Genomic DNA, 12,972 nt, shown 5'->3' with positions numbered 1-12,972 from the left:
AATTGGACAAACTAAATAGGAGAGAAATTACTCAGCAATTTATTGTGCCTAATGAGAGGCGCAGAATCACATTTGGGTGCTTTACTTAGGTGAGATCAGTGCACTGCTACATGTTCATGTTGTGGGAAGCTTCTTTATTTCTGTGATAGAGGTGTAGGTAGAGATATCGGCCTATCACAGATACATATGTATATTTCATTCTGTTCTTCATTTATATACCATATATATGATTATATATGTTTGTGCTTGCGTCTGTGTGTGCTGAGAACTGTAAAAACAAATAATCCTTCATTAGCACCCTTCATTGTACCTACTATAATTAAAGAAACCAATTTTACCTTTTTACATTTTTATTATAAAATTTTAAAGTTAGCACCCGCTCTCTGGTCCCCCATTTTTTTTAAATGTGGACAACCACCCCTGTCTGCCAGTCCTGAGGCACTGTACCCAAAGACCACGCAACACTGCAGAGCTGTCAACTTTGACACCGCCACAATATCCAGGGCCTTAAGCATTTCCAGGCAAATCTAATCCACCCCTGGGGCCTTGCCACCCCGGAGTGTTTTAACTACTTTGACCACCACCAGTAAAATGGATGCGGAGGTCTCCAGTCCTGACTCATGGTGGGATTGAAAGTAGTTGAAATCAATCTGAACAGAGTCCTACGCATCACAACATTCACAACACGTTTGGGTCTGTTGGGTCTGACCTGCAGCTCACCCTGTCATCTGGTCCAGCCCATCATTGGTTGACATCTGAGCACCTTTCTTCATCCGAGTGTCCAGAACATACAGTCTCAGGTTAGGTGAAACAACATTAAAGTCAATCATCAACCTTCAACTAAAGGCACTCTAGTACCAAGTACACTTATGAGCCTCTTTGTGTTTGAACAGGGTGTTTGTTATGGACAGTTCATGACTAGCACAGAAGTCCAATAACAACTCACCACTCATGTTCAGGTCAGGCAGACCATTCCTCCCAATCACCTGTCCAGGTCACACGGTCATAAACACGGTCTTGTCCGCTGGGACAAATTCTAACTGTGAGGTAGGCAGTTGGGAATTTGTGAGTATCCCCACACCCCACTGATGTCTCTTATCCTGTGCAACCCCTTAGTAGGAAAAAGATCACCCCTTACTGAGGTCCAATAATGCACACAGCCAATACTGTGTGTGGAGGTGAGCCCAGCTATATCTAGCTGGTACCTCTCTACTTCCCGCACCAGCTTCGGCTCCTTCCCCACCAGTGAAATGACGTTCCATGTGCCTAGAGCCAGTTTTTGCCTCAGCACTCACCACTGGACTCCCTGTCCTCCCATAAGCACATCCCCACAAGTAAACAAGAGAACGGTACTAAAGTGTAAAACATTTTCTGACTTAGCACAGTTCTTTTGACCAAAAAGAAACTGGGTTAATCATTCAGTTATATGAGAAAAAAAAGAAAACTTCCACCTAATCAGCAGTGATCAGCTTGCTGGGAATATCAATAATTTAAGCTTTCTTGAGAAGTTATGGTGAAATCTTGTCAAATTATTCATATATAAATCGTCAGAATTTTGAAGGAAATCTTGTCATTGATTTTTTCACCCTATTGGTTCCTTCTTGGTGAATGTCAGATTCCGATTTGGCCTGGCCTGGTTGATGGGGATGGTACTGCCCTGTAAAAAGAAAAAAGAACATGGCATGTACCACCGGCAGATTGAGGAAGCGGCTGATATCAACAAATCCTACCAGTGGCTAGAAAGGGCTGCACTGAAGGACACCCCAGAGACACTAATCATGGCAGCACAAGAGGCTACAAAATCAAATTAAAGAAGAAAATGGGGATGGTTTAAAACACTACGGCGGCTATAAAGTTCTTGTGCAATAAAATATGTATAATCAACCAAATAAAAAATAGTCAAAGTCTGTTTTTGTCAATATGTTTATATAAGATTTTATCAGTGATCAGTGCTTGATTTGTTAGGCCTGGCTTTGTCATATACTCATTGGATGACAGATCTTCACATTAACTGGCTGTGAAAGCATGGGTGGAGGTTGTTATCTTGTGCCATCTGACATTTAGTAAACACCACCAGATATCTGATTGTCTGGTGACGTGACATTTTTTGAACACCAGGTAGCACTTAAAAAATGCCTGATGGTGCATATTTGGTGCCTCGTCACACTTACTCAATGCCAAGTGATGTAGATAACGGCATTTCTAAGTGCACAAAATATATCCAATGTGGCTGCAGCCTTCAACAGGAGGGTGGGGAAACCCACTCATTCAATTTGAGTGAAGTAACTATGCTGATCCTAGTGCCTGACATGTTTATTTAAACTGCTGCCACACAAACAATTTAAAGTGGTGGGTACATTTTTAATAATAATATTACCATACATAGTCATGTGACTATGGTTCGCGAGACAATTTTCAACTTGACAAGACATCTTGTAAAAATTTGTCGGTGTGAACATTTCTTTAAATCTATAAATAAATATACATCTAAACAAGTATGTATAATAAATCCATGAACTGGGACATTTACAGCTGGAATGTGTATTCCACTAGAGTCCAGAGTTTAATGCTTACTGATATTGTAGAAATGTGGGTGAAATTTTCTTTGCCATTCTTTTGTTAATCATTGTGGTAAAAAGACAATGTTTTTAAAGCTTGTTTCTTAAATCTTAGATATGTGTTTTTGTCCTTGACATCTAATTAATAGGATTTTATTGTAAGCCTACTCACCCAATATCACTAACAGTTGATACTGCTATTTTGTATGTAATCTTAGGAATGGTGTGTCTCAGCTTTATCAGATGTCTTACTTGGATCTTGTCACACCAGCCAGCAAAGTAGCGAAATGTCTGGATGGACATGCCCACATGAGTCTTGAGGGCCAGAGTGTAAACAGCTCCAGAGTCAATGGTTTCAATTGTAGCTAGCTCCTCCTGGTGCTGCTCCATCAGGTCAGCCAGCCTATAGGCAAAGTAGCAGAAAACATATAGTCAGTAACATGTTTGTTTTGATCAGTTTTTAGTTCATTAGTTTTAGTTTGTGAGTTTACTTAGAAAGAAGAGTGTACATTGGGCATTGCAGTACCACAGTACCAGAGTCAACCAAAATACTAATATTCATATTGTCCTTCATAATTTTACTGCTCACCTTGACAACATGCTCTAACCTTTTTATGCCCTAATAAAAGTCTGCCAAGCCAAGTGATAAAGACAAAAATAGGAACTGATTTAATCATAGTGCTGTAAAATAAAGCCATCAACTTGTTGCACACTCCCAACTGATTCAGTTTGTGGAGGAAGTGCATTCTCTACTGTGCATTTTTACAAACTACATCAGTATTTTCACTGAATATCAGCTTTTTGTCAGTGACAACATCCAGGTATTTATAATATGCAACAAATCCTCTGGCTCTTCTTTTTGTGGATTTTTCATAAAATCAATACACATGCTGTTTTGTGACATTTAGTTTTAAAAAAGAATTGTCATACCATTCATAAAATCATCCAACCATTCACCACCTATTAAGGATTGTGTTAAAAGCAGAAGAAAAACCTAAAAACAGTAAGTGTGCGTGTGAACATAGGCTTTCAGTGTCTAAACATAAAGTTAAGAAGTGTTGAAACTGCTTCCTCAACCCCTCTTTTTCTCCTGTGGACAAACTGTAAAGTGTCCAGTATGTCCTCCACAACTCTGAACAACTTCCCAATCAGTTTTTCAAAAGATTTCATGACTAAAGAGGCCAGCCCCACAGGTCTAAAGTTACTGATGCATTTCAGAGACTTGTTTTTAGCCACAGGTACAAATGCAGACCCCCCCACCCCCCACTCCCACCTCACACACACACACACACACACACAGCATTTAAAGATATGATTTAAAAAAGTAACAGAGTTGGTCAGCACAGTGCTTGTGGAGGTAACCAGAGATGTTATCAGGACCAGGACCCTTTTTGGGTTTAGTTTAATATACTACACTCCTGACAACCTGAGCTATAAGATTAAAATCAGACCAAGGTAATGAGGCTGTCAGCCGTTTCATCTGATCAATTTGCTCAGGCAATAAATGTGTTTATGTTGTTACTCTTTGTTTATTGGAGTTTTTCGTTTACATCAACACCATTATCAAATACCCCAAGTCCCAGCACCTACCCCTGACAAACTAAAGAAAAAAAAAACACTAATAATAATAATAATAATAATAATAATAATAATAATAATAATAATAATAATAATAATAATAATAATAATAAATACAATACATATAATATCCAGAAAATGCAGGTATACTTCCATATAATAAAAAATCCTGTTTTACATTTAGTGGTTAGTGATAACCACTAAATGCACATTGTATAAATGCACATTATACAACACATGATGTTCTGCTCTTACTTGTAAATCAGTCTGCCTCTGTCTCTTGGGTTCATCTTGCCCCACTCCCCTTGTTCAAATGCCTCCTTAGCAGCAGCCACTGCCCTGTCCACATCACTGATCTGAGCCAGGGACACATCACAGATAGGCTGCAAGAAGACAAACAGCAGATATATCAATGCCACAGCCAGGAGAGATGACACAATCAAAGAGACTGATAAGTCTAGGTTAAACTGGACAGTAATGTTGGACATCAACCATTGACCAGTGACCCATATAAATCTGATGCATTCAACTTAAACTGTAGCAGTAGGACTTCTTGACAAATTTTTACCCAAAATATTTAAATAAACTTTTGAAGTAATAAGAAAAAAACAGACAAGACATAAAATGTTTTACATAGCTTGTTTTACTACAACTGTATAAATTTAAAAATAAAGGAATTTTTTTTTCATTTTGTTTATTGTTTTTGATTAAATAATAATTATCAAAAAGGTATTTTTGCTCCTTTCAATGTACGGAGGGCTTCATCCTAAGCCCAGCACCCTGAGACTGTACACTAAGAGAAAGGAGGGAGGCAGAGGACAAGTGAGCATCAGAGCCACTATACAGGATGAAACAACCAAGATTCTGGAGTAAGAAGAAAGCCGTAAATGATGATCTTTTAAGTGAATGTCTCAGGCAGCAGAAACCCAACGTGGAAGACATAGAATAAGATGGAACCATCATGCAAAGTCTGGATGTGAAGATTGACTGATTTGTGCACTGATTGTGCACATACACAGCACAGCTGCATCCGTAGAGAAGCATCCTAAGCCTCATTTGTCTGTGTAATGTTTATTAATTGAGAGTCACTTTTCATGAAAGTGTTTTGTAAATTGAAAACAAAACCTGTTTGTTGGCAGGCATTTTTTATTAGCCAGTAAATAATTGGACTGTGTTTGAATTGTCTACTCATTCGCCATATAGTGAGTCAGGGGTACACTTTTGATGCTGGGGCATTTCAAACTTTATGCATGTGTTTATTGACATACTTACTAAACACAGAGACATTAGGGGCTTTGTAAAAACTTAGAATCTTATTTTAGTAAATATTCTCTGACGTACAGAGGTACTAACAGATTAAATCTAATACAAACTGTTTAATGGAAGTCTCATAAAACTCAGCAAAACAGGTAAAACGTATACAGCCCGATTCTACGTCATCATGACATGGTTCTGATGGAGTTGTGTTGCTCAGTAACTGTTTTCATATTCTTAACAGTTTTTCAGCAAAAAGTTAATAAATAGATAAATATTTTACCGATAACAGAGGAAAATTAAATAAACTAATCAATTAAACACATTAAACTCAATAAAGGTCATTAAATAAACTAAAATAGAAAGTTGCAAGTTGATTTTTTGGTATCCTGTTTGTTTTTATGCTGTAAACTTAACAGAATGGTAGACTTGTCTAGCTATGAAGTTGGTGTGGGGCTGAAAATGTGTCCGCAGTCATTTCATTATTGAGCCATCTAAACGTTTGTGGAGAAAAGGACAAAGGTTTTTTGTGCATATATGCCCTTTGTACATGAGGACTTATTATTCAGTGTCTCTCCTCACCGTGCCATCAGTAGGGTTAATGGTCTTATAAGTCTTTCCTCCATCTGCATCAACAAACTCTCCATTGATGAACAGCTGATGGGGCATGTTTATCGACATGTTGTTGATATTTCTCTCCACCTGAGATTTAATCAATGACAAACAGTCAACAGGTTTTCTTTTTAGAGGTAATGTAGCAACAAGTACTGTGAATTCAAAACACAGCCCCTTACATAGTCAACAATAAGCTCCTCTTCATCATCCTCCCCATGAAGCTTCCTGACGCACATCTGGATGAAATCCTGGAAGGTGGTGTTCATGTAGACGTCCTCGTTCTGGAGACGACAGCTGCTGGCCCGAAGTTTCACTTCTTCCACAAGCCTAAGTGCAGTGATTGGTTGTAAATTTTATCAATGAAGAGAAATATTTGAGTTCAAGAAAAATAAAATTGATGAACAAAAAAGAAAAAACTATTTTGAGTATTTGGTGTTAAACAAATGCTACAGATTTAAAGTTTTTAAATCCCTGATCACTTGGAATTTCATGGCTTAAATACTAATGCTGATCTGAATCCAGAATCCTTTCAGAAGGTATTAGTACTAGTCCTACTTAATGTCCTAAAAACTTTATTTTTTTATTTTTATTTTTTTATTTTTAGTTATGCATGAACAAATATTTATTGCTAACTAGCTCAACACAAGTTTGGGTATGTCCTAAAACAGGCCCTAAGATTCTCATCATGGTACAAGTCATTGGTTTGTGAGGTACACGGAGGCTGAAGCTGACATGAGCCCAGGCACAGGAAGCACAGGAAATCTAACAAGGAAGTTGCAGCTAAACATGTGTTCACTATCTCATGCAATCCTGTCGTTCTAGACCTTAAAGGCATTCCCTGTGAGTATGATGTTTACTAGAAATATATCTTTGTGATTTTTGTAGTTTTTGTCGTTTGTTTGTAGAAAATAAGATATTAGACAGCATGTTGCAGATTCAGTTAAACAGGTGATCTATGTATTAAATCAGACTATGTTCAGACATGTTTGTATTTGAAGTGCTGAATACATCATGTATTTATGATTTTGTGTATCTGTATTTCAGTTTCACATCGTTCACATGATAAAGACTCTCAAATTCAACTGGGTGTCCTGGAGTTGTTATGTAGAGGTGTTTAACTTGCTGGATAGCTGAAATGAAGTTTGAAGCGAGGCCAGTACAGTGAAAAGGAAGACCTTCAATTGTGAGCGTCCAGCCCGTACGACTTTCTGCAACAAAGCGGTGAAACAGCTGCAGCAGCAAACCAAAAATTAAGGTAACACCTGCTAACTCGTCATGGATAAAAAAGAAAAAGATGTTGACGCCCAATCCACAACATCCCATTCAAGTAAAGCTTCAGTTACATCAAGCATCTCTATGGCAGCTGCTATGGCACGTGCAAAGGCAGAAGCTGCTCAAGCCAGAGCTGCATTTTCGAAGAGAGAAATAGAAATAAAAGTTGAAAAAGCGCATTTAGAAGCTACACTAGAAACTTTGAAAAAGGAGAGAGAGTCAGAGGCAGCACTTGCTGACGCGGCAGTTATGGAGGCCGCAGTAGCAAGTCTAGAAACAGCAAGTGAACATAAAGCACAGCTAATACCCACACAGAGTCCCCAACAACGCACTGAGCAGTATGTTAGTGAACACAGTCATCTCAGGGGTATCAGACTGTCACTGAAACTTAAATCACCTCAGAGTAACCACACTCACACACAAGCAGTCGAAAATCTACAAGAGAAGCCAGCAGTTTTGGAGGGCTCCCAGCCTCCTAGCCACATTAATGATGACAACTTGCATCCCAAACAATGCTCTACAAGTCAGCAACATTACTTCTACTGTTTAAATAATTACCCAAACTATACATATAGGGTGCCAATGCACGCATCCGACGGAGAAACGCAAAATTACTGTCCATCTTCAACTCCTCATTGCTCCAGTGGTGCAGCCCAAATTGACCTAGCCAGATATTTAGCCTGCAGTCAGCTGCTGTCATCAGGACTAGTGAAATTTGATGACAAACCTGAAAACTATCTAGCATGGAAATCATCATTCCTTGATGTCATTGAGGACTTAGCTCTGAGAGTAGGAGAGGAAGCTGATCTGTTAATTAAATGGCTAGGAACAGATTCCTCTGAACATGCTCGACACATCAAATCAATCAATGTGAAAAATCCATCAGTCGAACTTGAACACATCTGGGAAAGATTAGACAAGCTGTATGGATCGCCAGAAGCCATTGAAGCAGCTCTATTTGCAAAGCTCGATAGATTCCCAAAAATTGGGCCTAAAGAACACCATAAGCTCAGGGAGCTGTATGACCTGTGGTCAGAAATTGAATCAGCAAAACAAGAAGGGTATTTGCCAGGGCTGTCATACCTCGACACCGCTAGAGGCATCCATCCTATTATCCAAAAACTGCCATATGGGCTTCAAGACAGATGGACGATGGAGGGTTCTCACTACAAACAAGAACACAAGGTGATTTTTTTCCACCATTTTTCTTCTTTTTAGAGTTTGTGCACAAGCAAGCAAACGCACTTACTGACCTAAGTTTCACTCTTCAGTCATCTCCCACTGCTCCTACTGCAATCAGAAGGGATAAGTTCTCGCAGAGTCACATCGCAGACCGAAGGCCGGTCTCAGTGCACAAAACTGACATCTCTCTGTCCAATACAGCACTCTCTACTGAAGATCCAGCGAAAATATGTCCAGTACATAATAAACCTCACCCCTTACGTAAGTGTAGAGAACTGAGAGAAATGTCTTTAGATGAGAGGAAAACGATCCTAAAGATATACAGAATTTGTTTCGAATGCTGTGACTCAAACAAGCATGTAGCTCGACATTGCAATGCAGAGGTTGAATGCTCTGATTGCCACAGTGACAAACATCCTACAGTCCTGCATCCAGACAAACTTCCATCTATCTCCACACCATTCCGTCCCCCAACAGAGAACGGCGGGGGGATGGGAACTCCAGAAGCTGCTGTGGTATCTAAATGTACTGAGGTGTGCGGAGAGGGATCCAGTGGCAAGTCATGTTCAAAGATTTACCTTGTAGATGTCTACCCTGCTGACAGTCACAAAGAACACAAAAGGATGTACGCCATGTTGGATGACCAAAGCAATAGGTCATTGGCACGCTCTGAGTTCTTCGAGATGTTCAACAATGATGGTCCCCCAGCCACATACACTCTTAAGACAAGCTCAGGTGTTGGAGAAACAGCTGGTCGTCGTGCGACTGGATTTGTTGTTGAGTCTGTAGATGGAGCTCTTAGCATCCTACTTCCCACTCTTATTGAGTGCAACATGATTCCTAATAACAGAGGTGAAATTCCCATTCCTGCAGCTGCACTTAGTCATCCTCATCTTAAATCAATAGCCCACGAAATCCCATCATTAGACAGCAGTGCAGAGATCCTGCTGCTTCTTGGGAGGGACTTGCTAAGAGTCCATAAAGTAAGGGAACAGATAACTGGACCCTCTGATACAGCATATGCACAGAAATTGGATTTAGAATGGATAATCATTGGTGAAGTGTGCCTGGGCAGCTCCCACAGACCTCATGAAGTTAGTAGCTTTAAGACTCATGTTCTGGATAGTGGCCGAACAAGTTATTTTCCTCCATGTGAAAATCACATCAGCGTGAAAGAGAAACACTACCCCTCCAGCCAGGTCCAATCGATCTGCCTTCCTTCAAACTCTAGATGCTGCAAACCTAACTGTGAAAACCTGGGTGAAGCAGTGTTCCAGAAAACCAAAGATGACAGCAAGTTTGCGCCATCAGTGGAGGAGCTTCAGTTTCTTCAAATAATGGAGAAAGGGGGAGGACTTCCGGGTCAGGCGATGGAGTAGGGTAACAAGTTGGGGGCTCCCGTTAACTGTTTTGTTTTAATTGCCAATACCCCATCTTACAAGTCATACTTGCTCGGAAGGAGCAACCTAAACTGGAGGAAGAACAAAGACTCTGTGAAGGATGTCCAAATCCACCAAGAACAGCAGGAAAGACCAGACAGCGGGGGCTTCCTCCTCTGGAGCTAACTCAGCTAGCGATGCTAGCAGTGCACTGACCGCGACGCAGATTTCAGACTTGCTGGAAAAGTTCCGAGAAAGTCTTTCAGCAGACTTTAAGTTGTCACTGGTGACCCTAGACAACAAGTTGGACACAATTCAGTCGGCCGTCCTGGGGCACGGACAACGTATTAGCGACCTCGAGTCCAATGCTAACGAGGTTAGCCAACGTCTGGACCAGCTTGAAGCTACAAGTTCGGAGCTACGTGACGAAAACAAACTGCTGAAGCTGAAACTATCTGACCTCGAAGGAAGAAGCAGACGCCAGAACATACGAGTCGTGGGCCTACCGGAGTCCGTTGAAGGTCCACAGCCTACTGTCTTTTTTTCACAGCTCCTTCTGGATGTGTTTGGAGACCAGGTTCTGTCGTCGCTGCCGGAGCTGGACAGGGCACACCGGGTTCCCATGCCCAAACCGGGACCGGGCGGACGTCCGCGGCCCGTCATTATCCGCTTCCACCGCTTCCAGATCAAAGACTTAGTGTTGAAAGAGGCGCGGAGGTGTGGGACGGTGGAGTATCGGGGCCACAAACTTCGTCTGTATGAGGATTACAGCGCTGACGTGCTGAAGAAGCGGGCTGAATACCGAGGAGTCATGGCTCAACTTTACGATAAGGGACTCCGGCCATCTCTGCTTTTTCCGGCGAAACTGCGCGTCACGCTCCAGAATGGCGAGAAGCGGTGGTTGTCTTCAGTCGCTGAGGCTAATGACTTTGTCCGGTCTTTGAAGGAGGACCAGCGCCCGGTACCGTGAGTCAGTGGCTCTCAAAACAGTTCGAGTTTACTGGTTCTTATAAACTGACTGGGTTCGACTCGGCTGCTGCTTAATGTCTGCTAATTAACAGCTGGTTCACTGCTTTGTTTACCTTGTGTGGGAGACTGACTGTTCACCCTCCAAGTTACTCAGGGGTTTATTGTTTTTGTTGTGCGAGATAAAAGCCAAACAAAGGGAGTTATATTGTTGAATGACATGTTGGAGTAGTGGTGTTTCAGTGGTTGCGGTTTTTTGCAACCTATTTTTGTTTTGGGTTTTTTTTAAGACAGCAGTGTGTGTGTGTGTGTATGTGTGTGTGTGTGTGTGTGTGTGTGTTTTTTTGTTGTTGTTGTTTTTTTTTTCCCTTTCCTCCCCCACCTCCTCCCCTCCCCACCCTCTCGTTGTTACATTGGACTTTTTTTTTTTGTACAGTTGATAATGGTAGATGAATAATAATCTCACTTTTACTAGTTGGAATGTGAAGGGGCTAAACCATCCAGTAAAACGTAAAAAGGTCTTTTCCCGTTTAAAGCAGCTCAGGTCTGGGGTAGTCTTCCTACAGGAGACTCATCTGAGGGATCAAGATCACTGGTGGTTGGGAAGATGTTGGTCTGGGCAATATTTCCACTCTAATTTTAGGGCAAAAGCTAGAGGTGCTGCTATTCTTATTAATCAAAATATTCCTTTTGTGGCCTCTACAGTTATTGCAGATAAAAATGGACGATTTACTATTGTATCAGGCAAACTAGGTAATAAACTTGTGACACTCGCAAATGTTTATGCACCCAATTTTGACGATGTCCAATTTTTCCAGAATTTTTTCTCCCAACTTCCAGATCTGAACTCTTGTTCTTTAATTTTGGGAGGAGATTTCAATTGTTTTATGGATGCATCACTAGACCGTTCATCCTCTAAATATGCTTACCCAAATAAATCTGCCACATATATTAAATCATTCCTTCAGGATTTTAGCGTTACTGATCCATGGCGCTTTTTATACCCAACTGGTAGGGACTACTCTTTTTTTTCTAATGTACACCATACGTACACCCGCATAGATTATTTTTTTATTGACAACCTATTACTTCCAAACCTCAAATCTTGCAGGTATGAAAGTATTACAATTTCTGATCATGCCCCGTTTGTTATCGAAATGGACTTATTGGACAGCAATTTGGCGAGAAAGAACTGGAGACTTGACCCGTTACTGCTTAAAGACGAGAAATTTATTACATTAATTTCCTCCAAAATAAAAACCTTTTTGAGAGAAAATAGAACGCCAGGTATGTCATGTAAAACAATTTGGGAAGCCATGAAGGCTTTTCTGAGGGGAGAAATAATTTCATATGCAGCATTCAAAAGAAAATCTTCAATGCAGATACAAAAAGATCTTTCGGATCAAATACTAATCATAGATAGACAATATGCACAATCACCATCGCCTTCATTATATAAGGAACGACTGAGATTACAAACTGAATTTAATATAATTTCTACTCGTCAGGTTGAGGGCTGTCTGATGAGGATTAAAAGTGACTTTTATGAGCATGGTGAGAAAACCGGTAAAATCTTGGCCAACCAATTGCGTGGCATTCGATCTAAGCAAATAATATCAGGGGTTAAAACTGATAATGGTAAGATTTCATCGAATCCAAAATTAATTAATGATTTTTTTAAGGAGTTTTATTCAGAACTGTACACGCCTGAATCTACCGCATGTTTGACAGATATGGAAGCATTTTTTGGCACTTTTAATGTTCCTTCAGTGTCTCCTGACTTGATACAAAGTCTTGAAGCCCCAATCACCCAGGAAGAAATAAAAGCAGCTATTTCATCCATGCAGGCTGGAAAATCGCCGGGACCCGACGGGTTCCCGGTTGATTTTTTTAAGACATTTCTAGGCGATCTTTTATCCTTTCTACACCTAGTCTTCACTGATTCACTGGAGTCTGACGCTCTTCCTCCCACATGTTATCAGGCCTGCATTTCTTTGTTGTTAAAAAAGGATAAAGATCCATTAGAATGCACGTCTTATAGACCTATATCTTTATTGAACACTGATGTTAAGATACTGGCCAAATTACTGGCTCGTCGATTAGAAAATGTCCTTCCTTCTATTATTTCTCCTGATCAGACTGGTTTCGTTAAAAATCGTAATTCTTTT

General features: G+C 40.5%; 2 protein-coding genes across 2 annotated transcripts in view; both read right to left on the bottom strand.

Annotated features, from left to right (window-relative positions):
- LOC108228235 (cytosolic 10-formyltetrahydrofolate dehydrogenase) overlaps positions 1-6,353 on the bottom strand; it is a 12,828-nt gene extending 6,475 nt beyond the window's left edge. The window contains exons 1-5 of the mRNA XM_025003163.2: positions 6,185-6,353; positions 5,973-6,092; positions 4,392-4,519; positions 2,811-2,961; positions 1,587-1,657 (exon numbers count right to left, since the gene is read on the bottom strand). Coding sequence (XP_024858931.2) covers positions 1,587-1,657; positions 2,811-2,961; positions 4,392-4,519; positions 5,973-6,092; positions 6,185-6,271 — 557 coding nt within the window. The 5' untranslated portion in view covers positions 6,272-6,353. The remainder of the gene's footprint in view (positions 1-1,586; positions 1,658-2,810; positions 2,962-4,391; positions 4,520-5,972; positions 6,093-6,184) is intronic.
- A 4,991-nt stretch (positions 6,354-11,344) lies between these two features.
- Positions 11,345-12,972, bottom strand: part of LOC119616951 (GON-4-like protein) — a 3,286-nt gene continuing 1,658 nt past the window's right edge. Inside the window, exon 5 of the mRNA XM_037975150.1 lies at positions 11,345-11,437. Within this exon, the coding sequence (XP_037831078.1) occupies positions 11,345-11,437 (93 nt within the window). The remainder of the gene's footprint in view (positions 11,438-12,972) is intronic.

Source organism: Kryptolebias marmoratus, linkage group LG4, assembly GCF_001649575.2.
Source record: "Kryptolebias marmoratus isolate JLee-2015 linkage group LG4, ASM164957v2, whole genome shotgun sequence".
NCBI classification, from domain to species: domain Eukaryota; kingdom Metazoa; phylum Chordata; class Actinopteri; order Cyprinodontiformes; family Rivulidae; genus Kryptolebias; species Kryptolebias marmoratus.
Note: the sequence above shows the minus strand (reverse complement) of the source record. Positions and strands in the feature narration are given on the sequence as shown.